This window comes from Colletotrichum godetiae, assembly GCF_030913485.1.
Source record: "Colletotrichum godetiae strain CBS 193.32 chromosome Unknown BDP55scaffold_5, whole genome shotgun sequence".
Taxonomy (NCBI): Eukaryota; Fungi; Ascomycota; class Sordariomycetes; order Glomerellales; family Glomerellaceae; genus Colletotrichum; species Colletotrichum godetiae.
Window position 1 is genome coordinate 1000050 of NW_026851253.1, and position 24274 is coordinate 1024323.

Sequence of the window (24274 nt, forward strand, 5' to 3'; positions counted from 1 at the left end):
GTGTTGGAGACAATGGGAGAGAGGGGGGGGGGTCGAGGGACGAGGAATGAGAGAAAAGATCAAAGACAAATGCCAAGTACCCCCGATGTGGTCATCCATCCTCCATCCGTCACATCCATGATCCATCGATGGCATCCCGCGGACAGCCCAGAGGCCCAGAGGTCAATCAAACCAAAGACGAATGGTTGGTCGGTGTGGTGGGCTTTCCCCGCCTACTCCTCTCCTCTCCTCGGTAAGGACCATCCCCAAGTCCTTCCATCCTTACACCATGAGTATCGATGCTCTAGGTATTCCGTGGACACGTCCACCGCGCGCCGAAACACTTACCCTTGTTGTGTGCTAGCGGCGGCGTGAAGCCACATGGGACAGGCAGTAAGTAGACTGGCGCTGGCTTGAATTGGGTTAGTACAAAGTCCCGTGTCATGTCTCTTTTACTTTGTTGGTCTTGCTTCAATGTTCGAAAATCGTACCTATCACAAGCTGAGCGTCTATGGAGAGTATCTTGTGGACTAATGTACGTGGTTTCTGCTGTATAAATCCTCAAAGTATACTGTTCAACCCCGAGCCAAGAGAAAAAGGATGGGCAACATCCGGTGGCCTACCGAGTTGCTGTCGTGCAACGGAAGCTAGCTGAACCGACACCAAAAGCCCTCTGCTGAACCCGCCAACGAGGAGAGTGGATGAAAAAGAGAAGGGGGGAACGACCACCCGGAGCCGATATCCCTGGAGCAGGTTCGAATTGTACTTCCCTTCACCATGTCGTGGCACAGCAGAGCCGAAAAGGCGGTCGATGATGGAAGTTTGGTTTCGAGAGCCGCGGGGGATCCGCTGCTGGGGGAAGCCAAACCCTCCCCGCCCCCTGTCAAAAAGGCACATGTACGGCGTAGCAGCGGTGGCAGCAGCGGCGTGTGTGCGCGCGCCGCTGTTGTGTTCGCTACCTTACAGAGCATCCCAAAGATCTTCCTCTTTAGGGAAAGAGATGCAAAGCGTAGCCAATGGTAAAGTGCTGCATACTTGAGAGTTGTGATAATGGTGAGAGGGCTGCGGCGCAGTTGCTGGGAACATGCCTACCTGATGCCGAGGACATTAACCCTCTCTTTCCCTCAGGTTCTTTCGTGAGATTATTTTAGATCTTTTGTTTTAGAGGTGATGGGGGAAGCAATTGGACGGGCTAACCGGTACGTACGTGCAGTGCGATGCGCTAGACTCGCATGATTAGTCCACACAAATGTTTAAATCATCTAGTCATGAAGTATGGTAACAGTCTCATTCTCTACAAGAACAAGAGAAATGCGATAGTCTAGGTGTTCTCATCTTTCAAATACAATTTACAATCCAGCAAATAGTAGCGACGACATCCCTCGAGACTCTACATTTTTTTTTTCCTTTTCTTTTCTTTCCTTGTATCCATACATCATGTTGAGATCCTCACTTCGACCTACCTTCGTCATTCAACATTGGAGACTCAGACGGGCACAGCGCAAAGACCCACCGATCACGATCTGAATACCCAGAAAGGGAATTTCTGCTGTCGCGACCTGCACACTTGCTGCAGGTGCCACACGACCACCAAGCTCCCCACCCCGCAACTTGCAGCTCTCATCCCTGTAGCTCTTCTAAAGAGTCCAATTGGATCCTGCCAGGTTCATGCCTACCTAGCGCGACTTCAGCTCCTCTCACTGCCGAAGCGGAGGTGACGTCGGACAGTAGGTATTCGTCCTCGTGACATTGGAAGCGAGCGGGACAGCGGGAAAGAGAGAATCTCCAACTTTTGAGTTGCTGACTGAGAATAATATCCTTGACCATCAAAGAGGGTGTGTGTGTGTGTATTAGAAACATGGTAGATTATTCGGGACGGAAGTAACGCTTGGATTGAAAACATAAAAAACGGAGTATCCAACCTCTAAAGACGATTGGGATACGGCCAGGCACACATAAACCATCTAAGCTATACTGACATGGAAAAATAGGCATGATAATCACAAGCAGATAGACGCAGTCCCCTATGATCCATCTCCTTCTGGAAGCATTTCATGCCAATTCACCGAGGTCTGGAGGAGATGTAGATCCCCCGCTTTCCTACCACAAACGAGCCGTTCATGCGGAGTGCAGCGGGAACTAGCACAAACATGAAATCCGTCTTGTTTAACCCGTCAAGCGCGTTCCCCCCCTCCCTCCCCGCCCGAAAGGACATCCGGACGAACTTTTGGTCCAACGGGCCGGTTGATGGACACCGAACGGTTGTCACCCGCCTTGCGAGCTTGCTGCTGCTTCGCTGGATCTTGTCAATTGTTGCTACCTTAGGAGTCTGATGACGGTATCCTGATTAGGAAATTCATCATTCGTTGTAAAAAATAATTGATTAATGAGCTGACCCCCTGCCCTAAGAAATGTACAGAAAAAGGTATATTCAACTATCCGGGGAGAGGGAACTCGCTGCCTCCTCCCCGGAATACCGCATCACATGAAGAAACGGTAAAGCCCGATAGAGCTCGTCCTCCAACCTCACACCATGGGATACCCACACTCACCCGCATCCCCCTGCGTGCAAAACGGCATCTGCACCGGCTCCGACCTCACCCCCCTCGCAACCATCCTCTCCCGGAACTCAGCCAGCCGCGGGGCCGCGTCGTACTGGCTCCGGTTTTGGCCCGAGGCGTCCCGCCGGCCCGACCACAACACCTCGCCCGCCGCGCTAGCCCGCGGCCACAGGATCCCGTCGATGCTCACGGGGTCGATAGACTCGCTCCACGCCGCCACCTCGCCGCCGAGGACGAGCTTGGCTTCTGCCTCGGTCAGGTTGGCCCGCGGGTCATGCGAGTACATCAGGCGCCACCCCTTTGCCGGGGAGCACCAGTCGTTAAAGGGGAAGAAGGCCTCGAAGGCGGCGCCATTGTCAAAGTTCATCCAGTGGCCTCTGCCGCAGTCGGAGTACTGGTATACGTTAGCAAAAAAAGTTGAACGCCCGAATATGATGTCGACAGCACTTACCCAGTAGTTGTAGTTGCTGTCAATGACCTTGTGGCCATTGCTAGTCAGTTTCTTCACGGAATCGCCTCCCAGCCACGACTGAATCACGACGTCGTCGCCGAGCGTAATGTTCCACTCGAGCGGCATCTCTTCCCAAACCAGCGGGATGAGCCCATGCTTGCGGATCCTGGCGTGGTTCTTGTCCATAAACTTTTGCAGGAGTGGCTGCAGGACCTCGCTCGAGTTGGACCGGATACCCTCGTCGAGCATCGAGTCGTTCTTGTTCAGCTCGTCGCCACCTGTGTGGAAGTATGCCGTGTAAGGACCGACTCTTGGCAGGAGATCGTCAAAGAGCTTGTCCAGAAAGTCGTCGACTCTGGTATCATTCATCTTGAAAGCACCACATGGCGGCTCCACACACCACCAGGTGTACGGCTTCTCGTTGTAAGCTACAATCAGCTCTGGGTAGGCGAACGAAACGGAACCAATGTGTCCCGGCATGTCGATTTCAATAACCGGCTCGATTCCGCGGTGAACTGCGTATTCCTGGATCTTGGCCAAGTCCTCGGGTGAGTACGATAACCCCTTGCGGTAAGCGCCTTTGGCGGCCAGATCAGGCATTGCTGGAATGTCAAGCGGCCATGATTGCGAGTCCGTAATGTGGATGTGGAGCCGGTTGAGCTTATTCCAAGACATGGCGTCAATGACCCTCAGAACATCCTCAACGGGGAAAAAGTTGCGCGCCGTGTCAATCATGATTCCACGGTGAGAGTACTCTGGTGAATCCTCAATTGAGACGGGTGCCAGCGTGGTATACCAGGAAGTGCCGGATGTGTGCTGGTAAAAGAGCTGTACAAACGTCTCAAGACCTCTCAAGACACCGGTTGAGGACTTGGCCACAAGCGTAGCTGAGCCATCCTCCGTGATGTTGAGCGCATACGATTCATCGACCTCGCCGTCGACAGGCTTGAACGTGCTGGGCTTATCCTCCCCAGTCTGTGTGATCTGCAGCGACTTGACTGCCTTCTTGTCCGCCGCGTACACATCTGGCTCGAAGTCGCTGTTCTTGGGGTGAAATTTCCAGGGCACGAAGTTTTGCTGAAAGATGGCAGCCATGGCGCGCGACACACCGCCTTGCACAATGTCTTTGCTGTTGAAGGTCGAGCCCGAAGCCGGGTTGTACCCATAAGTGTAGGGTAACTGCACGTTAAAGAAATTCTCAGTATTCTGTGTCTCATCATGGGAAATGGAAGTGGAAGCAGAAGAAGGGCGCCAGCGTACAGATCCTCCATTGTATGTGATTTCCAGTGTTTGGCTAATGAACAGGACACTCTTGCCAGTAGATAGCTTCTTCGGGGCCGGCCAGATACCGGCACTGACCTGGCCCACGGCGAGGGATAGGGATACGAGTAAGAGAGAGGGCAACATCTTGACGAAGTTGAGAGTCGATAATGAAAAGGATTAGGAAAAGAAGAAGTGGCTCGTTCAGGCCAGCGAGGAGGGTCGAGGCTGGTTATATGAACAAACTGTGATGACGATGCGCCGTGGTCTTTGTGGTGTATTTTGCGCTGTTCTTGCAAACCACAATCTTCCCAGATAAGGCAGAGAGAGAGAGGGAGAGTGTGATGTACTCTCAGCCCCCAAACAAACCAAAGATTTGTCCCGTGCCACTTTCAGCTGCAGAAGAAAGACATACGAGAGCGCAGAAGCAGTTGCCCGTCGAGTCTGTTGCCCTTTCTCTTCACGGATACCGCGCAGCCAAGTCTGGGTGGTGGTTGGGAACCAACCGACCAATTGGCAGTGTGGTGCACAGAGCAACGTTACGTTACGTCAAGCTTCGAGGTTGACTGAGCCAAGCTCGCTGTCCGCTTGACGACCCACGCTACTGCTGACGACGGAGGGGCTGGCTGATGGTGGAGGGAGAGATCCTCAGGCCTGGTCGATCTCATGGGGTTGAGAAAAAGGAACGAGCAAAATGAAAGCTTCTCGAAATTGGGTAGACCGACGAACTGGTCTTATAAGGTACGTTGGATGCGACGTGCCAGGCTGGACTGGGGCAATGGTACGATCCAATATGTTGATACGTTGATCCCCCCAGTATTCGGTTCCTGATAATCTAGGGAAAATAGTAGGCTATGATTCGTTTGTTGGTGGCGATGAACAAGGGGGATGCCTTCACCGGAGTCGGGGCGCAGGGCGGATGAGAAGAGGCAGCGGCTGTGCTTTGACGCCAATCCAACGCCGGGGATTGAAGGAGCTGAATGAGCCGGGAGGCGCGGAGAAGAGCCGAAAGAACAAGATTATGGTTTGCAAAGGCGTTGGCGCTGGGATAGTCGATCTGTTGGTTGGTGCTCTCACAAAACTAGTGTCTCTTAGGAAGTCAAACGCAATTAGAAGCTTGTGGAAAGCGATAAAGATGATTGATGAGCCAAGCTCAATAGGGATACAGTTGACAAATGCCCATCAGGTCTCAAATTTGATATGATAGATTTGACTACTGGCATCATCTGGTCAATGGTAAAAAGTAGTGTCAATGCAGAGAGTCTTGAGAGTAAGAGCGGGCATTAGGATCATCAACGCCGCCTGTCATGAGCAACGACTGCAAGGATGACAGGAGGGGGAAGGAGGAGGTCAAGAGGAGGCGCGGCAGAAGTCCCCCAAAGGCCAAGGACCTAAGCCAGGCCAGGGCAGCCAACCGTCATGGCGGCAGGGGGCGGGGAACGGCACCTACGGCCAAACAACTTTAATTACCGACCAATCAAGCAGACAGAAACCTCCGATCAAGGGCGGCTTGTCTCCATCAACAAGGAAACAAGAAACGTAGTTAGAGTATTATCTCGTAATGCCTTCGGTCTCGCTCAGTTGGCAACAGAGAGAAAGAGAGAAAGATTTTGATGTTCTTGATACTCTCTAGGACATACTACGGATACGCGTGTTGCAGCTCGCGAATGCGAGAGATGGGAGATTGAGAAACAAACTATGCTGCCGTCGCTGGTCACCAGACGGCAGACGCACGTTGGCAGCCAAGACAGAAAGCCAAGAGTGGAGGGTGGCTTGCACACACCAACGGTGGATCTGCAACATTAGGTAAGATTCTTATCTTTCATACGATCCGACGCATGCCGCAAGAAAATACAAGAGCCTCATACGGAGGACCCGTACTCCATTTAGGTACTCGACAGTGAGAGACCTGTAAACATATACGAGCTGTCGGCTCTGTGGGTAGTATCCTCGGTCAATGACAGATGCTGTTCGCCGCAGTCTCATCTCGATTCTCACAAGTAGGCAGGCAAAGAGAGAGCCATTTCCTTTGTCAATCACCACCTGTTTCAACTGCCACCAAAATAGCGTGGGGACTTTGAGACAGACTGCCGCCTGCCAGTGACCCAAAAACTAAGGTATGGCGGTGAAAGATGCAACAGTCTAAGGTATCCATCCGTAGATGCAAAAAGCTCGGCCCCCCATGAAGGGAGCCTACGAAAGATCCGAGGAGACTCTTACCAGCCTCAGGTGTAACGATGCAGGGATTTTTACAAGAAGATATACGGGACTCGAACCCGGGACCTATGTGTGCAGGGTTATTCAAGCAAATGCGCTGAAATTCCCCGCTACGACACAGGCCTTGGTGGCAGAATGAAGCATTTTTGATCACTATAGAGGTATCGCGGATGGGCGAGGTTGGAATAATCCAAAGACGGAGAGGACATGATGGTGTATCTGCTCTTGTGCTGTGTATATTCATCCACGCGGGTCCGGTGGTCTCTGGGGAAAAGAGGCTGGAGAACATGTGGCTGTGCAGCCGTTGCGCTGAATAATGTGCCTGGATTAGTCAAGCCACACTTGGAATTCGCCTGAACCTTCTGCAGTGAAGAACCTCCGGACGTTAGCTTCCCACCTTACCACTGCGACGCCATGCATCACGTGATGATACACCTTTGCTTCCAATCAAAGGCTTTGTTGTGGGCCCAGCTCTGAATTCTCCGTCATCTCAAGAACGTTCTTTGGCTCTCTTGCCTCACCTTACTTACCTCAATTCACCTCCTCTACCATACACAACATTCTTTTGTTGCTCTTGTGTGGATCAGCAACATAGGCCTGCCCGGAATCATCGCCTGCTCCCGCACCCTATATACCCCGGCGCAAACGATTCCCACTACTGCGCGCATTCTTCCTCGACACGTCAACCAAAGTCTCCGGTGCTGTATTTGACGCCGACTTTTCTTCCCGAAAGCAACGCGTCTCGTCTTGCAGCTCGACTTCAAAACCCACCGAACCTCCACTCGTCGCATTCTCACTCGAAGCTTCACGCGATATCCGCCACACCGGCGCCAATCAATATGACGGTTCAGGTCGTCCTCAACACCCCACTGGCGGATGCCTTGAGCGCCGCCATCCAGCCCAAATTGATCGAGGCCGGCTGGGCATCAGGCTCCGACGACGATGCCGCCCTTGTCGAATACATCATTCTTATGCTCGTCAACGGCCGGACGCAGGACCAGATTGCCACTGAACTCTCGGCTGATCTCCTAGGTCTGGGTCCCGAAGATGCGGGCGCCCAGCAATTCGCCGCATGGCTCTTTGAACAAGTCGAGCAGACTGATGCACAACTCAACGGCACTCAACCGTCTGGCAATGATGCCATGACGGGCATGTCTCAAGGAAATGGAGACTTTGACACCGATATGGGTGCTGGCGATGGCAATGAACTGAACGCGTTTGTCTCCCTAACCCACCCCTAGCAGCCCGTTCTTTACTAACCCACCGTAGCCCGACTGGTCCGCGATCCATGCGGAATGGTCCCAACCCCCGAGGCGGTCGCGACAAGCGGATGCTGGGCCACATGACCAAGGCTATGGATCGGTCCGGCGATTCAGTTCTCCACCGCGTTCGCGGAAACGACAGAATCAACTCTCACGGCCGAGGCCCACCCACAGGTCCCAGAGGCGGAATGGGACGCGGCGGACGGCCCATGAACAACCGCGGAGTGAACATCCAAGCTGGTCTCAACGCGATGGCAGGAATGAACGGTCAACATGGCGGCCCCCCGGGAATGAACCCTATGGCCCAGGCTTGGGGCATGCCCCCGCCACAAGGACAGCCGTCACAAATGGACCTCATGGCGATGATGGAGCAACAGGCGCAAATGATGTCACAACTTCAGCAGCAGCTGATGAACCAGGGCGGTGGGCGAGGTGGACGCCGCGGCGGCAAGTCTTTGTTCGATCGCACTCAAAATTCTCGCGGCGGTTTCCGACAACACCAATCCAGAGACAAGCAAGACTCAGCAATGACGGAAGGTGGAGAAGGAGACGACGTCGACATGTCACAATCGAAGCGCGAAGCGCCCAATCCCGACGAGAATGTCTGCAAGTACAACCTCCGCTGCACCAACGGCGAGTGCAAGTTTGCACATCAGTCACCCGCGGCACCGCCAGGCACCACAGTCGACCTTAACGATGTATGCACCTTTGGTGCCGCATGCAAAAACCGCAAGTGTGTCGGACGGCACCCATCCCCAGCAGCCAGACTGGCGCATCAGAGCGAGCAAGACTGCAAATTCTTCCCCAACTGCACGAATCCGAGATGCCCGTTCAAGCATCCCGAGATGCCGCTGTGCCGCAACGGTGCTGGGTGTACGACTACGGGTTGCAAATTTACACATGTTAAGGTCAAGTGTCGATTCAACCCTTGCAAAAACCCTCACTGCATGTATACCCACGAGGAAGGCCAGCAGGGTGTCTTCAAAGACAAGGTCTGGACCGCCGAGGGTGTCGACGACCACGTTAGTGAACGTCAGTTTGTCGACTCGAATGCACAAGCAGAAGTGATTCTCCCCGATTCAGAGAACGCTGTTGGTCAAGAGCAGAGCAATGCGCAGGAGGTGATCAGCTAGGGGCTCATACGGACGTGAACCCTCAGGAATGTGGACTCCTAGTAAGGAGTTTCCGCAATGCAAGAAGCGTTGTCTCTGGCAATGAGGCGGACTAGAAGGCTGACGGTGGATAGGAGGAGCAGCTGGCTCAGATGGACGTCTCGCATCAGACCTGGTATACCCTAGGAGGATCACTGTGAACTATTTTAGTTGTGGGATCATTAAGAGGCTTCCGAGAAGAGGCCTTGATGGTGGAATGGGAGCGGCGACTTCTTGTATGATAATTGGACGATGATGTATGCCGAAAGCGACATGGCACTCTGGGCGTTTTGCGGGTGCAATTATTCTCAAATTCAAGTATAGACTGGGCTTCGAGCAAGCTGAAATAAAGCGAATCGGAGGACCTCATAAATTGAGGTCCCTGATAGTGTTAGAGGCAGAACATGCTGTCCTCTTTTCTAGCCTCACTTTATGTCTCTGTTCTTTGTTCCTTGATTTTGTGTGTGTCACTTTTCATCTGACTGTTCAAAAAGCCAACTAAACTACGAATGTTTGGGATACTAGCCTGTAGCCGCAACGCACAAAGGTTCCATTCCCAAAGAGCATCTAGTCTGCATAAGTTTTAAATGTGATCATCAGAGAAATATCATTGGACTCCAGACGTAAATGATACTCATGTTGGCAAATAATGTTGGTTCGAGATGGTGGGGCCGGAAGCTCCAAGGACCCCTAGCTCCAGGTACGGGATTGTTTGCTGCAAGACCCCAGTCCATGTCGTGACGCCACTTTGCAGCACCAACATCTCTGCCAACGATCAAGCTCGGATTACCACTGTCTCCTCTTCTCTTCCTCTCTCCTTCGCACCCCTCTCTTTTCCAAATCATTCGACCTTACCAAATGGTGCTCAAAAGAGCCGACAATGCTTTCATGGCTCTATTGAGGTCCTACCACTCCCAGCGCTTCTGCAATGCAGCCCTCGGCGCCTGCGGCAGAAGCGCCGCCGCCGCCGCCGCCGTGCCGGCGCGTCGATCCTTCTCGACGTCCACCGTAGTCGCGAGACAAGAACAGCGACAATCCAAGAAAGAGGCGGAACCAATCTTTCCAAAGAACATTCAGGTACCGACTGATGTTGCCGTCGTCGGTGGCGGCATCGCGGGCCTGACGACTGCGCACTACCTGGCGAAACTGCTCCCCGAGACGTCCAACATCACCATATACGAGGCAGGGGATCGGCTGGGCGGTTGGATCAATACACAGGAGCTTGAGGTTGAGGTCAATGGCAAGAAGAGCAATGTGCGCTTCGAGCGGGGGCCGAGGACGCTGCGTGGTATGGGCAAGGATACATGGAAGTTTGACGACCTCGTGCTCTTCGACCTCGTTAGTAGTTTCTCGTCGAGAAGACGTGTTGTACCCTTCATTTGCTAACATGAGCCCTAAAATAGATCAGAGACCTTCAAATGCAAGGTGAATACCTAGGCATCAAGTCCCCGCCCCGGTACGTCTACTACCCGGACCACCTCGTTGAGATGCACCCGCGCAACGTCTTCCGCGAAGCCGCCTTCAAGGGCATCATCCCGGGCTTCCTGAACCTCATGTGGCGCCGCAAAAAGGCCCGCGAGGAGGTTAAGCCGATCGACATGTCCGTCGCCGACTTCATAGCCACCTACACCGGCCGCCCCGAGCTGGTGGATAATCTGGCGTCGGCCATGATCCACGGCATCTGGGGCGGCGACGCCGACAAGTTGAGCATGCGCAGCTTCATGCCTGGGCCTTGGCACCGCTTCTTCGATAAGCCGTTCCCGGAGGACAACTGTCTGTCGTTCCCGCGGAGCGAGGTTGGGGTGTTGGCGACGTTGGGCGCAGACGAGGGGCTCCGGAGCTACTTGAAGATGGCGCAAAAGGACCAGCTCGTCTTCTTTGAGAAGGGCATGAGCAGTCTGCCGGATACCATTGCGGAACACTTGAGGAGGAGGAAGAATGTTACCTTTAAGATGGGCGAACCCGTCACTGGTCTGGAGTACGATCGCAAAGGCAAAAAGGTCATGGTGAGTTGAACACCCCTCGTTTTGAAGCCCCCCTTTTAGTCAATAACACAAACTAACATGCTACTCACCCCCTAGCTCTCCTCACCAAACTCGACATCCCCGACAGCATACGACAAGGTAATCTCCACCACCACCAGCAAAGCCCTTCATGCCGCGACAGGAGACGTCATTCCATCCCTCGCAAACTCCCCCAACGTCTCCATCATGGCCGTGAACCTCTGGTACCCGCAGCCGAACCTCAACGCCTCCCACCCAGGCGTCGGCTACCTCGTCCCCCGCGCAACAGAGTCCAACCTCGAAGGCCTCCTCGGCGTCTTCTTCGACTCGGACGTCGTGCCGCGCGCCCCCGACGAGCCCGAAGGCACCAAGTTCTTCGTCCTCATGGGCGGCCACTACTTTGACGGCCTCCCCGAGGGCGCGCTCCCCACCGAAGCCGAAGGCATCGAGATGGCCAAAGCCGTCCTCGAACGCCACCTCGGCATCCCGCAATCCACACCGGCCTTCGCAATGGCGAGCCTCGCAAAGGACTGCATCCCGCAGCACCACGTCGGCCACAGCCAGCGCATGGCGCACGCGAGCTACGAGCTGCGCGACGCCTTTAAAGGCCAGCTCGCCGTCGCTGGCGGCTCGTATACCGGCATCGGCGTCATGGGCGCCCTGCGCGCGGGCTACGACGTCGCCGTGCACATTGCGCAGTCTGCGCAGGCTCACGTCGGCGATACGGGCCTCGAGCAGTTTGAGGGGGGGCCAAGTTTGAGAAGTTTGCGAGGACTCGTAGTTCTATCAAAGCCATTGGGCGTGATATCGACGCGGAGATTGGGTGGAGGAATTACATTCGATGAAGGAAAGAAGACACGGGCTGCAAAGTTGCTGTAAAGCTGCTGAAGAGCTGCTATCTCGAGAGCTGTTACCATGCCTGAAGGATATCCCACTGTATCATAAACCGCTGCTGTACTATCTAACATTCAAGACCTATCATAGATGTAAAATATAAAGCCTCTCGTCGACTTTATTTGGAATCAACGGTCCTCCAAGGTTGGTTGGCCACAACAACTGCGTAGTAAAGATTTGCCGACAACATATCTTGCGTCTCTGTCTTGATTGCTCTTGTTCATCTCTATTGTTACTTCATTGCTTTAAGAATTCCACACCCTCTGTATATTCTCTTCCCAGTAAACGTTGAAAAGTTCAGTAAGGGGCAAACTGATAAGGGTAATAGTGACAGAAAATGGGGCTAGACCACTTTGTCGCATAGTTTTTGATACTGACATGAAGGCTAGATTGGCTTTCAGACATTGGCCAAATCACATAGAAGTCACAGCACGCAATGCAATACAGGGTAGGCAGACACTATTGACTTTACCAATATTTTTGAGGTATCTTTGGGGGGACCATCTACCGGTCTCCTCGGCCACGGCCGGGCACTTCTTTTACACGCACCGCTCCATGCGCGCGTGCTCACAACTCCACCCTTGCCTTTCAAGTGTCTGTCGTATACCCCGTCCCGTTGGTATTACGTCGTCACTAAATGATAATGATGAATCGAAGAAGAAGAAAACAAATACATCGTCGCATCCAACCACGCCCTTCTGGCAAAGGTTTATGCAACGCTGTTGGGCAGTCTCTCTGCCCTCATGCCCCTGCCCACGCCCACTTTCCATCCAGTTTCATCTCTCGCCTGTGGGCACTCAATCGAGGACCAAGGGCGCTTGCTTACTTCCCCCACTGGTTCTGTTGCTCCCTTGGCTCACGCTCGTTGGCTGCGTGCCAAAAGACTGATTGGTTGATATTGTTTGACTGGTTTGCGTAGGTTGCCCCTCGGTCGATGGCGCGTTGCCAACGTCACCAGTCACAGCGTACGCTCGTACCAGGTCGTCGAGCTTCGTGAGTAGCTCCATAGTGCTTGGGCCAGGCCGCGAGGCTGCGCTCGTCCTAAGACCCCTCCAGCCATCGCCGTGAGATTCCCAAATTCCCTTGAGAATCTTGTTGAACTCTTCGTCGGGGGCAACCAGGCCTTGTGTTGCGCGAGTAAAGTCCCACCACATCTCGTTGCGCCGCATCCTGCTCCGAACTTCCAACACCAAAACCCGAGGTTCGCCTGTCGGGCTGGGCAGGGTGTATCGAAGGGCGATCCAGTCGATGGACCTAGGAAATATTTCGACGCGTCCTTGATTGGTCGTTTCAAGGGGTTCCCACTTTGATTCGATGCTCTCGAGGGTTCTCAGAACGGGAAGTAGTACCGGCATGTAAAATATCAAGACTCTGAGTCCGTCCTGGGTGTTTACCAAAGACGTGAGCAGGTCAAGAACTCTCGTGTGCGGATTCCCCTTCTCCAGAGACATTCGGATTTGACTCTTGGCCAAGTCGAGGGATACCCTCCAGCGTTTTGGTTTCTGAGTCTGGTCGCTCTCGCCTGGCATCGCGATGTCGCTGTACGTAAAGATGACCTGCTGAAGGCTGACTCGTTCACACTTGACAGAACCCCTTGCTTTGCTCATAGCCTCGAGGAAGCCTACAAGGCGATCAATGGACTTGACATGGGTTGTCAAAGTCTCCAGGATAGGTTGCCCAACTAAGTGGCGAATGCGGAATATGAATTCGCCTTTCTTGGGACTGAAAGAAACGTTCCTGTCGATACGGCCCCTGAGAAGCGAAAACTTCCCCTTGTCCTTGACCCGGACAATGGCGTCGACAACAGTGTTGAGCTCGGCATTTTCGAGTATCTCCACTGCTGAGGGACCATTCCCATCTTGGCCCTGGGCAGCTGCAGGCCGAGTCTGAAGTCCCTTGAACTTCACCTCGACCTGATCCTGCGCCCAAGACGAATCCTGCTTGGCCGACTGCCTTGAGACGTCTTTAGAGCCATCCTGTGCGCCCGTTTCTGACGAACCCAAGATCTGGGACAGCTTAATGACCAGAGACGGAAGCCGAACTTGTTGTGGTAGTGCATAATTAGTGGACTCCTTCGTCAAGTATTGGATCTTGTTCCTATGCAAGTGCTCCAAATCGGTGGCTTGTTGAACGATGCCAGTAACGAAGAGTGTCAAGTGAGACCAGAAAGCATCATCCAGATCGGGTTGCCCTCGAGTGAGTGTCATTTTGGTGTGGAACTTTATTGGTCGTGTTGGCGTATTGCGGTCACTATAATCCTCAGTATCGCTGACCCAGCGCCTCTCGGGAGTTTCAAACTTACATATCAAGTAGCCACCATTCGTCGCCACTCAGGCTCAAGGAAACCATGACAAACCAGCTCTGATCCAGGCTTTGACGCTGTAGAAAAATCGTTTGGAAAGCCTCACGGGTCCGAATGATTTGCTTGATGTCTTCGCCACCAAGCGGACTCTTGCAAGTCTTCCAGCCCACACTTCGTCCTCTGCGGCTGCACTCTTCAATGAAGTAGCCCCACCTGATATTCTCAAGGCAGGTAACTCCATCCTCTGCAGGATCCTTGCCGCCGTAATTGAGGCGATTTTCTCCCTGCAATGTATATTTTGCGTGAGGCTTGATAGCAGCAAGTCCGGTGATTGGTTGTATGATGAGTGTGACGTTGTCCCGGGAACCCAGTTGCATGCTCAAGGATGATTCCATCGGCTCCGTTTGAGAGATCGTCAGAGTCATCGAGGACTCCCTGTTGACGAACCGAGGATATGATAAAAGCTTGGTGTGGATGGATGAGAGAATGTGTTCAGCGTGTCTAGCCACTGCTGTCTTCAGCAGATCTTCGGCACACAGATTGTCCACGTCAAATGGCAGGAACACATCCTTGACTTCCTTGTTGTCCCGATACCAGCGTGCAACCAGTCGGCTGGAATGCTTCGAATCAGTCTGCCCATTCGTCTTTTTGGCACTGTTCACGGCAATCATGACCCAGCTCTTTGGTCCATTAGCTCCGTATCGATTGTTCCAGTACTGAAGGGCCAAGGCTCTGTTGAGAGGTTCCACCATCAACGTGCCAGTCCATGTGCTTCGACTCAGCTCCATGGCTTGTCTCCTGAGCTCGCTGATCTTGTGCGTGAGCACAAATTCGTGGAGGAACCGGTAGCATCCCTCGAGCCCTTCTTTTCCAAGGATTTCGTTGACGTGTCCCTCAAGGAACGACACCAGTGCGTCGGAGAGCTTGCTTGACGAAGGCGAAAAAGCAAATCGGAAGTCAATGAACCAAAATTGTTTGGTAAAGTCCTCGTCGGCGATTGTCAAATCCACTTCAAACTCGCCCTTCACTACGAACGTGACTCTACCAGACTGAATACTGTAGTTCTTGAACTGATGTGGTATCTTGTCGTAGTCCTCCAGGTTCAGGCGAAGAGAGAGCATCGTGTTCAGATCGTCGATCCATTTCAGTTGTTCTTCTGCTGTCAACGGCGGTGGTGGTATGTATCCAGGCTGCGACACGTTAGCTTCTATCTCCGCCTCGTCATCCTTCGTGAAACCTACCTCTGGAATCCATGATGCTTCACCGGTCGTTAAGACTTGCAGAGCAGTCTTCAAGTCAGGGTTGGGAAGTCGGGCGTTGTCAAGCGAACGCTTCAGGTCAATCAACAAGTCCTGAGAGAAGTCGTATAGCATGCGCTTCGAGTCAATGTGTGCCTTGATGTCGATAAGCTTGCTGACAGCCTCCGCATTCTTACTCCAGTCCGTGATGACGAGGGCCTTGACCCATTTAGAATGCGCGTCTTGTGCAAACTTGATCATGAGCATCTTCTTCCTCTTATTTCCTTCTGACATGTCGTCAGGTGCGTCACTGCCATGGGGTGTATTTCCGTTCACAGCAGGAGGTGCCCACTTAATGGAACCCATTTCGATGACCGTCTTCTGTAGCTCTTCGTGGGTGTGTTGCGCCAGTCGCGCGACAATCGTCGATAGGGGGATGTACCCCTGAGTGATATGCACAATCTCCTCGGGTAGGTCGTTCATCCTCGGTTTTTGCTGTAATGTTAGCCCGGTCGACATCTGCGATTGTTGCTTTCCTTGGGAGTCGTTTTGAATGTTTCCCACGGAGAGGCCATTCGCCGTGTTGCCGGTGTCAGGGGTGTCGGCGGGCGCCTTGCCCTTATTTGGCTGTCCCTCCATCGCTACACCATTGGCGCCGTTAACCTTTAGGTTTCTGTCATGGTTTGGATGTGTGCCGTTCAAACCCCCATTCTCCATGTTGACGATTCCAGGCATCGGGGGAGGGCCCTTCCTGCCTCGTTGCCTGCGTCACGACTGCCCCCCCAAAATACGAGCTTGTTTGTTTCTTGGCCGAGAAGATACGGGATACCGATACTGGGTGAAGCCGTGCCGGATGAGCTAGGGAGGATAATCAAGAGCTGGTCCCGGTCGATTGTCAGACGGGATTCAGGCATCGGCGCCGGATGCGCAAGCCGGCAGGGTAGCGCAATCGCATCAACTAAGAAACCGAAGTTCCAAAGAGGTACGCGATATACGCAGATAGGCTTTGGTCGTCGAGGTCTCGTAGTCGACAGGCGCAAGCGTGGTGTCGTAGAAACGCGATGAGGTCGTGGTCAATCGGAGGAACCGACCTAGCGTCGATCGTCAATGGGGGGAAGAACGCGGGATCGTTGTTGGGATTGTATCGTTGTTTTCGAGAAAAGTAATTCGCAAGTCAAGGTTGTCAGTGTACACGGGGTTTCCGAATTACCGTGGAAGTCGGGCCGCGCAAAAGTGTTCGGGTTGTTGACTGCTAGGTAATTGGGCAAGTGGTGATGCGATGGTGAGAGCGTGCAGCCAGGCATACAACCAGGGCGGGAACTAGATCGGTCACGGTGCAACCCGAGCCTTCAGCATTTTTCTCGGACAGCCACGCCTACGGGCAGGCGCCAGCAGTCGACTTTCCCTGCTGTTCATCCGGGTCGGGGTGTCATGTGATCTCCGCCAATGGGACAGCCGTGGAGTCCACCGTGCAACATGGCCACCTAGGTAAACCGTATTTGGCAGATTAACCTTATCTTATCAGTCCATCACTAACTAACCTTGAGGTACCTACGTAGTAGGTAGGTAGGTAGGAGCTCCTCGAAATACTTAGGTACTTCATAGCTAGTCACTCAATCCAAGCACGCATCCCCCAAATCGTTTCTAACTATTAAGTCACGATTGCTGGCTTGCATTTCTCGGGGCTGAATCCGTGGTCACTTTTTGACATCTGAATGGATGGAACAGGGCTGCAACCTGCATACTGGACTGGTTCGTTGCATCAAAACTTGTTCCAACATCTTTAAGACTCCTCTATGATGACGTTCCTATGAGTGCCTACGGAGTACGTTTTCAAGAGTGACTGACTCGCCGCTATATGTACCTTACTGAGTGAGTACTCTCGTCACCCCACAGTGTCTTGGTGTACGGATATATCCCTATCTTGGAAAGAGTGATTGCAAATCATAGTAGGTCTTAGCAATACGTTTTGATCATTAGAAACGTGAATCTCATTGATTTTCTATCCTCTCTGAACCGGCCAAGCAAAGCGAAGAAATGTCCATCGTCCTACCAGTGTCCACCCGTGGGCTTTCCTCCTGGCTTCCCTTGTTTATGTCGTCTTCATTTGAAATCTATGCCCTCCCTTCGATGGTTATAATACGTTGCGCATGCTATAGGCGGCGCAGAGGATATCGCGGGTGCATTGGCCGAAAGTGTGGTTTTTGGTTGTTGGTGTAATGGGGTTGGGGGCGGGGGTTGCTCAACTGCTCATACACATCCTTTAGAATCAATTCTTCTATGTATGATAGCTACGCTAAGGCGCGCACATCGTGTTACTCACAACTTGTTCGGGGCAGCCTGAGCAGAGGTAGTAGGCCACTGGTATCCTGCCGCATCACTGAACTTGTAGCCATAGGAGGAGGTGAAGTCGTCGAGGACAGCAGGGCCACGAGATCCTAAGAAAAGGTCAGAACAGGTATGCCTAAAGAACGTACACACTTCGGGAACTTACCGTAGGGATACTCCATGGGGATAATCTCCTTGTTGTCGTCCAGGTAGTGCAGCAGAGGGGTGAAGATTCTCCAGCTGGCGTCCAGCTCGTCGTCACGGACGAAGTTGGAGTGGTCGCCCTTCAGGCAGTCCAGAATCAATGACTCGTAAGCCTCGGGGATCTTGAGGTCAGAGAAGCGGCGGCGGTAGGTCAAGTCAAGTTCGGTGACGACAGTCTGCATGCTGAGACCAGGCAGCTTAGAGTTCATCTTGACGTAGACACTCTCGTTGGGCTGAATGCGCATGACAAGCTCGTTGCGGGGAATGTCCTTAAAGATTCCTGAGGTAACGTCCTTGAACTGGATACGAATCTCAGTCTTCTGCTCGTTAAGGGCCTTGCCGGCCTTCATGATGAAAGGAACGCCATCCCAGCGCTCGTTCTTGATGTATGCGACGAGGGCGCAGAAGGTGGGGCATCTCGAGTCCTTGGGGACAGTATCGTCTTCCTTGTACGACGGCTTGCTGCCGTCCAATGACTTGCCGTATTGTCCAATAATAACGTTCTTAGGCTCGATGGCGGGCATGGCGCGGAGAACGCGCACCTTCTCGTCACGGATGTCTTCCGAGGCGAAGGAGATGGGGCGCTCCATGGCGAGCAGGGTAAGGACCTGGAGCAAATGGTTCTGCTGGACATCACGAATGATACCGAACTCGTCAAAGTAACCGCCGCGACCCTCGGTACCGAAGGGCTCCTTGAAGGTGATCTGAACGTTGTCGATGTTCTGCCTGTTCCAGGTGGAGCCGAAGAAAGAGTTACCAAAACGGAGGATAAGGATGTTCTTGACCATTTCCTTGCCGAGGTAGTGGTCAATGCGGTAGAGTTCATCTTCCTTCCAGTCGGGCTCAAGGGACTTTTGAAGCTCCCTAGAGCTGGCAAGATCCTTACCAAAGGGCTTCTCAATCTTCAGACGTCATCATGTCAGCAAATCCGCGTGCAATAGGGCTAAGATTGGGCGTGGGCGGCACATACAACAACGCGCGCAATTCCCTTAGTGGGGTAGCAGCATCTCTTGAGGTGCTGGGAGACAATGGTGAAGACACTGGGGGGAAGTGCCATGTAGAAGAGACGGTGAGTCTCAGGCTTGCCCTGCTCAAGCTCCTCAAGGTGCCTGGTCAGGTTCTGGAATGACTCGTCCTTGTCGTACTGGCCAGAAACGTAGGTGCAGAGGTTGCAGAAGTCGTTGAGCTGCTGCTCAATCTCCTTCGTGGGTGTCTTCATGTAGGATCTGATACGGCGGATGTAATCATCGTGGTCCATCTTTGTCCGTGCATATCCGACAATCTTGATGTCCTTGGGGAGGAACTGGTTTCGGTACTATTTGCGCCGGGTTAGCTCGCCAGATCCGCGGAGAGGCATATCAATGCGGTCGAGAAGCTCGTACCAGACCGAAGAGAGCAGGGTACTACAGAGATGTCAGCAGATTTTCCGGCCATGGAAAGGAGCTCATTCGCATACAGTCTTCTTCTTTGCCAAATCTCCGGAAGCACCGAGAACAACGATGACGGTGTTCTCCTTGAGCTCCATAGAACTGTGTTAATAGCACCATTGTCAGCCAAGCTCCGACGAGAAACTACAACGAGGCCATTGCCAGTCTAGCACAACACAAACTGCCGATTTTCAGGTAGGACGGCGATGATGAGTGAACCTCCGGAGTCGCAAAGCACAGCGGAAGGGAATGTTGGTGGGGTAGGAAGGCGGGGTGACATACGCTGCGGCGGAGGTGTGATCGGCCATGGTGTGTGATGTCGGTGATGAAGCTGGCTCGACTATGAATGTTTCTTTGGGTGAGAGATGTAGAGAAGAAGGGGGAAAGAAAGAGCCTCTACAGCAGGAAACCAAAGTTAGCAAGCAAAAAGGCAGAAGAGCGAGTTGGGAAGGTTTTGGAAGGAGATGCTGGGCGGCATCCGGGACGGATGGATTGGGGTATTTAGTAACGACGAAGCACAGATGTACCTCACCTCTAAGGTAGGGGTGCAGAGGGGTGGATGGGTACGCCAGAACGGGCCCGACGCAGGTGTGGATGGGGTGAAAGGGATAAGGTATGGGTACCTACGCAGTATGGCGGTACGCCGGGCAGGGCATGGCAGCGTGGTGCGGCGCGAAGGCGCTGATGGAAGGAGGGGGAACTTTGGGGGGAGACTCAAGTCTCAGGGGAGTACCGTACAAAGACCGGGCCAGACGAGACCGCAAAAAGCCAAAAAGATACTTAGCCTGAGATCAGGTCAACATACCGCGTTTAGTGCATCCCGGCGGGGTTTGTCAAAGCAACACGGGAGCCAGGGGAAGCTTACTCACAGTCGCAACCCACGTCTTGGTGCCGCTCTAGCGTGCCATGTACTGTACTTGGGAACTTGATCAAGTTGTCGAGTCCCGCAACCGCACCGCGGCTCGCCTTTCTACGCTTGAAAGCGAATCACTTCGGTGAAGGTGGGTAGGTTTCCCTTGATGGGCAAGTGGATAACTAGTACGTTAAGTCGATTTCGGCGGCATTACTGAGCGGTACCTAGGTAGGCCTATGGATACACACAATGGAAGCACACAGGTGAGACAGAGGTTGGCACAGGTTGTCTTTGTGATTTCAGACAGCGCAGCCTGAAGCGCCCGCCCGCCCTCGCCGGACGTTCGTAGACGTGGACTTGGACTTGGACGGAGGAAGCTGTGGAGACTGGAAAGGCAGCAAAGAGCTGAGAGCGCACGGAGACGGAGAGCGAGGATTAGTGAGCGAGCGGGCTCTCGTGGATTATTCTACAGGTTTTCGGTGCTTTTTTGCGAGAGACAAGGGCTCCTCCCGGCCCCCTCGTTCAATGTCACCGGGATTTCTGTCTGCTCCTCGCCGACTTTGGAGTCGGGACTTGAACAGGGTTGATGTCAATGGAGGGGAAGAAAGGAGGGGCACCTCCTCGGTCTTGTCGACAAAATGTTGAGCGCTCCCGGAGATTCATACGTATTTATCGGTCTTAAGCTCCCCGGCCCATCAGCACTGGTCAATGGTGACTGAGCAGCGTCCGTCCCAAGCATCCGTAGATCCCTCTATCAACCCTACCCTACAGTACCTAACGAATAGTCAGAGCTTCCCGGCATAGCTCCAGTGTGCACAGAGTCATTCACCCCCATGCCACCTTGATTTGGTCCGGCGCTGACGGCATCAAAGACTAGATGGTGGGCAATTGGGTTCCCAGTACAAAGGCAATCCCTCACACTAACTTGTAAGTGGACTGGCGAGTGTCTCTCTGCCGGATCTGAATTCCAGAGTAAGGAACCACCTGTCTTGGTCACTTGGGTTTTACAGATCAGAGAAAACATCATGTAGCATGCAAGCGTCCCTATTCTATTCCGCCGGTTCGGGACAGCATTCTTTGATTCTCAAAAACCCAGGGGCGAGTGACAACCGCAGCAAGTACTGTACTTGCCAGACCCCTGCCCGAAGATGAAGAAAAAAGATTCTCGAGCAGATGGGGTACCTCTACTGAAGAGGAGCTAAGGTGCCTCCGTATGCAAGCTGCAGCAGAAGTGTTGGACCAACGCCTGTCAGAGCGCACCGGAGCTCCAGAAACACAAAATATCAGAGGAAAATAGGAAAACATCAAAAAAAGATTCAGAGCCCTGCCGCCGCAACTTCAGCCCACGGCACACACTTTGCTTCAATGCACCCGCAGACGTGCGGGATTCGCGGCCGCTGGGTACCTACGTGTAGACCCCCCCCCCCAGCTCAGTCACCAAGCCAACACAACATCCACACATATGACCTCAGATAGCTATGGGCCCCAAAAAGGGTCCAACACCAGCAAGACTGCCCAGCATTGATGATTGAACATCTGGATCTTGGCTTGGGCTCCATCTCCGGCCCCAGCTGATGCGGCGGTACTCCCAGTCCCTCTCTTCCAAACGCCGGACACCGCCGAGGCTCCCGATCGGACTTTGCTGCTTATGAGATCGGTCTGGGTAGCTGAGAAGCGAGGGCGGAATTTGGGAAGCTGTGGGAGCGTGGGTCGCCAGCCTGTGTGAAACGGTGCTCCGTAAGGTAACGACAGACCTGTCACTCTGACTTGTATCGTCGCCGCGTCGGGCCCAGTTGCATTGGAGAGTCATATCTGTCGGTCCTGCAGTTGCAGGCGGATATGCCTGTGGTGCGTTTCCTTCCCTCCCTCCCCAGCCCTTCTCATCGCTCCGATGTTGTCACCGCGGGGTCTTTCAAGAAGGCTCCTTGCCAGCAGCCAAACTCCATCCATCCCGCTGCTGGTCCGGCCAATGCAACTGTGGCATGAAGTTCTACTGCAGACCTCCTGGGCAATCGGCAGAGTTTGGCGGCCAGAAATTGCCGCAAGCCCACCTCTCGAGGCGTTCCAATCGTTGAAGCTGGCGGCTCAACCTGTGCCGGACATTTATTACCACGGCCGCCGCCTGGACATTTGGAAGCACCTCCGGAGTCGCTCTCAAGTTGGCCCCCCACGGTTCGGTCTTCGTCGGTTCTAATCCCAAAGGTCCGAAACTCCTAGTAGGTTGCGTGGTAATATTATCCGTAGTTCGGTTGACGCTTCAACAGTGGAAGATGCTTGAGACATTTCCTGCGTGGTCATCAGATTTTGTCTCTCCCCCTTTTTCACCCTCCACTTCTTGTTGTTTGCTCCAAAGAGACACCGACCCAGTTCAGGAAATCCCGCGAGATTTTTAGGTCTTGGGTGGTGGTTTATACTTGGGACGTCGGACTGCCAGGAAAGGCTGCCCTGCAACTGTCTCACAACTCCGCTGGTTCGGCCGTCCAAGCTCCAACGGATGGCCTGAAATATTCTGGAACTCCGGTCGAGCCGCACATCTGTTTCCGAGTTTGCCATTCTCTATCGAAAGTTGGTATAGGTGACCAGTCACGGCCAACCTTCACTTTGGCAACTCCCCCGGCAACTGCCTGCGGGATACAACCAGTGCTGGGCTGAGAAGCTCTGGTAAGGCTCACTCAGATGGACGTTGTGGTGCATCATAACATTTGTCATTGACGGATTTTCTCCCGCGTCGACAAAGTCTTATCCGCCGCGGCTGCAAGACTTCGGGCGAATGAAGGTGCGAGGGAAGTCGGTGTGGGCTGAATAGCGGCAAAGACGCGTCCAGGCCAGACTGGGTCCCGGGTCGGTAGCTGGGCGGGATTGGCACCGAGTTGGCCGAGACACACAAATCCATGGAAATGGTAAATTTGGAAACGCGGGACGTGGAAGGATAGAAGGCTGACTGCGCCTCACCTTCCGTTGGAAGACGCCACAATGGCGCAGCTTATCTTATCTTCAAATTGAATTGAAGTGGAGTGGAGCCTGCACCTGCCACCTCACCTTAGTCATCTCACGTGCCTCCGCAGCCCTAATTGTGCGCCGACGAAATTCGAAATTGGCTATCGGCCCCCGTAGCGAACATACCGAAATCGCCAACCCACGACGAGCGCCCGGAGTATTAGTCCATCGACAATCCTCTGCCTTCCTTTCTCGAGTCCCTTTGGTTGGAGCGTCGACATACTAACCACCGCCAAAATGCCTTCGGAAGCCGGTCACAGATGTGAGTAATTGATGTCCTACCCTCCTGCTGCAAAAGTTTGCCCTGTCGAACAGAGCCGCGCATTGCATCGAACCCTGTGAATAGGGTCAATCATTGCGCACTCTGAACATGTCACACAGTGGTGTTTACATATTATGGAACTTGGACTGACATGAACCCTCGCAGTATACGTCAAGTAAGTTACACCCACTCGAATTCCTACCCATCGGAACCGACGACGCAACCCGTGGATCGATACGACTTCCCCAGCACTTTGGAAACGGTGCCTCAACGACCCGAACTTTGCGCGACGAACTGCACGTCAAACCGATTGAATCGAAACTAACAAGCCTTTCAGGGGACGTCACCTCAGCTACCAGCGTAGCCGTCACGTCACCCACTCCAAGACGAGTCTGATCAAGATCGAGGGAGTTGACGACACCAACGCCGCCAAGTATGTCACCCAGTTGGCGCCTTCCCCCAAACGCCCACACAGACGGTGGCTAATATTGAGAGCAGCTTCTACCTCGGCAAGAAGATCGCCTACGTCTACAAGGCCCAGAAGGAGATCCGCGGTTCCAAGATCCGCGTTATCTGGGGCAAGGTCACCCGCCCTCACGGTAAATACAGCCTCTCTCCCGATCGAAACATTATTTCCCCCGCGGAACCGAGCATCCCCCAGCTAATACCAGTAAATAGGCAACTCTGGCGTCGTCCGCGCCAAGTTCTCCAACCCCCTCCCCACCCGCTCTTTCGGCGCATCCGTTCGCGTGATGCTCTACCCCTCGTCGATTTAAAAAACGGACTCATCATCGGACGGAGTTGGTATTTGAGGATGGATTCTGAATTGGTTGCATCGGTCCAGGCAAGGGCAAGAGCACAGTGCCTTGCTTGCTAAAAAAAAAA

General features: G+C 53.5%; 6 protein-coding genes across 6 annotated transcripts; 3 read left to right on the top strand and 3 right to left on the bottom strand.

Moving 5' to 3' along the window:
- Positions 1-2505: 2505 nt before the first annotated feature.
- On the bottom strand, positions 2506-4398 carry BDP55DRAFT_542903 (family 20 glycosyl hydrolase; the record flags this gene model as incomplete). The annotated part of the gene is made up of 2 exons (XM_060568363.1): positions 2506-2934; positions 2992-4398. 2 exons carry the CDS (start codon positions 4396-4398, stop codon positions 2506-2508), a joined length of 1836 nt encoding a protein of 611 aa, XP_060434600.1.
- Positions 4399-7032: 2634 nt separating this feature from the next.
- BDP55DRAFT_312505 (uncharacterized protein) lies at positions 7033-9002 on the top strand. The gene is made up of 2 exons (XM_060566693.1): positions 7033-7684; positions 7738-9002. Exons 1-2 carry the CDS (start codon positions 7308-7310, stop codon positions 8861-8863), a joined length of 1503 nt encoding a protein of 500 aa, XP_060434601.1. The 5' UTR covers positions 7033-7307; the 3' UTR covers positions 8864-9002.
- Positions 9003-9769: 767 nt separating this feature from the next.
- BDP55DRAFT_724490 (protoporphyrinogen oxidase) lies at positions 9770-11763 on the top strand (the record flags this gene model as incomplete). The annotated part of the gene is made up of 3 exons (XM_060578898.1): positions 9770-10219; positions 10285-10887; positions 10963-11763. The coding sequence occupies 3 exons, from the start codon at positions 9770-9772 to the stop codon at positions 11761-11763; spliced, it is 1854 nt and encodes a 617-aa protein (XP_060434602.1).
- Positions 11764-12575: 812 nt separating this feature from the next.
- BDP55DRAFT_543154 (mediator complex subunit MED14) lies at positions 12576-16053 on the bottom strand (the record flags this gene model as incomplete). Its single annotated transcript, XM_060568385.1, has 3 exons — positions 12576-14028; positions 14081-15270; positions 15322-16053. The coding sequence occupies 3 exons, from the start codon at positions 16051-16053 to the stop codon at positions 12576-12578; spliced, it is 3375 nt and encodes a 1124-aa protein (XP_060434603.1).
- Positions 16054-17258: 1205 nt separating this feature from the next.
- Positions 17259-19381, bottom strand: BDP55DRAFT_753785 (glucose-6-phosphate dehydrogenase). Its single transcript, XM_060580699.1, has 5 exons — positions 19307-19381; positions 19233-19253; positions 18821-19165; positions 17813-18752; positions 17259-17756 (listed from the first exon to the last, which is right to left on the bottom strand). Exons 1-5 carry the CDS (start codon positions 19373-19375, stop codon positions 17638-17640), a joined length of 1494 nt encoding a protein of 497 aa, XP_060434604.1. The 5' UTR covers positions 19376-19381; the 3' UTR covers positions 17259-17637.
- A 3983-nt stretch (positions 19382-23364) lies between these two features.
- BDP55DRAFT_724493 (60S ribosomal protein L33-A) lies at positions 23365-24165 on the top strand (the record flags this gene model as incomplete). Its single annotated transcript, XM_060578899.1, has 5 exons — positions 23365-23389; positions 23555-23564; positions 23727-23822; positions 23888-23988; positions 24068-24165. 5 exons carry the CDS (start codon positions 23365-23367, stop codon positions 24163-24165), a joined length of 330 nt encoding a protein of 109 aa, XP_060434605.1.
- Positions 24166-24274: the final 109 nt, after the last annotated feature.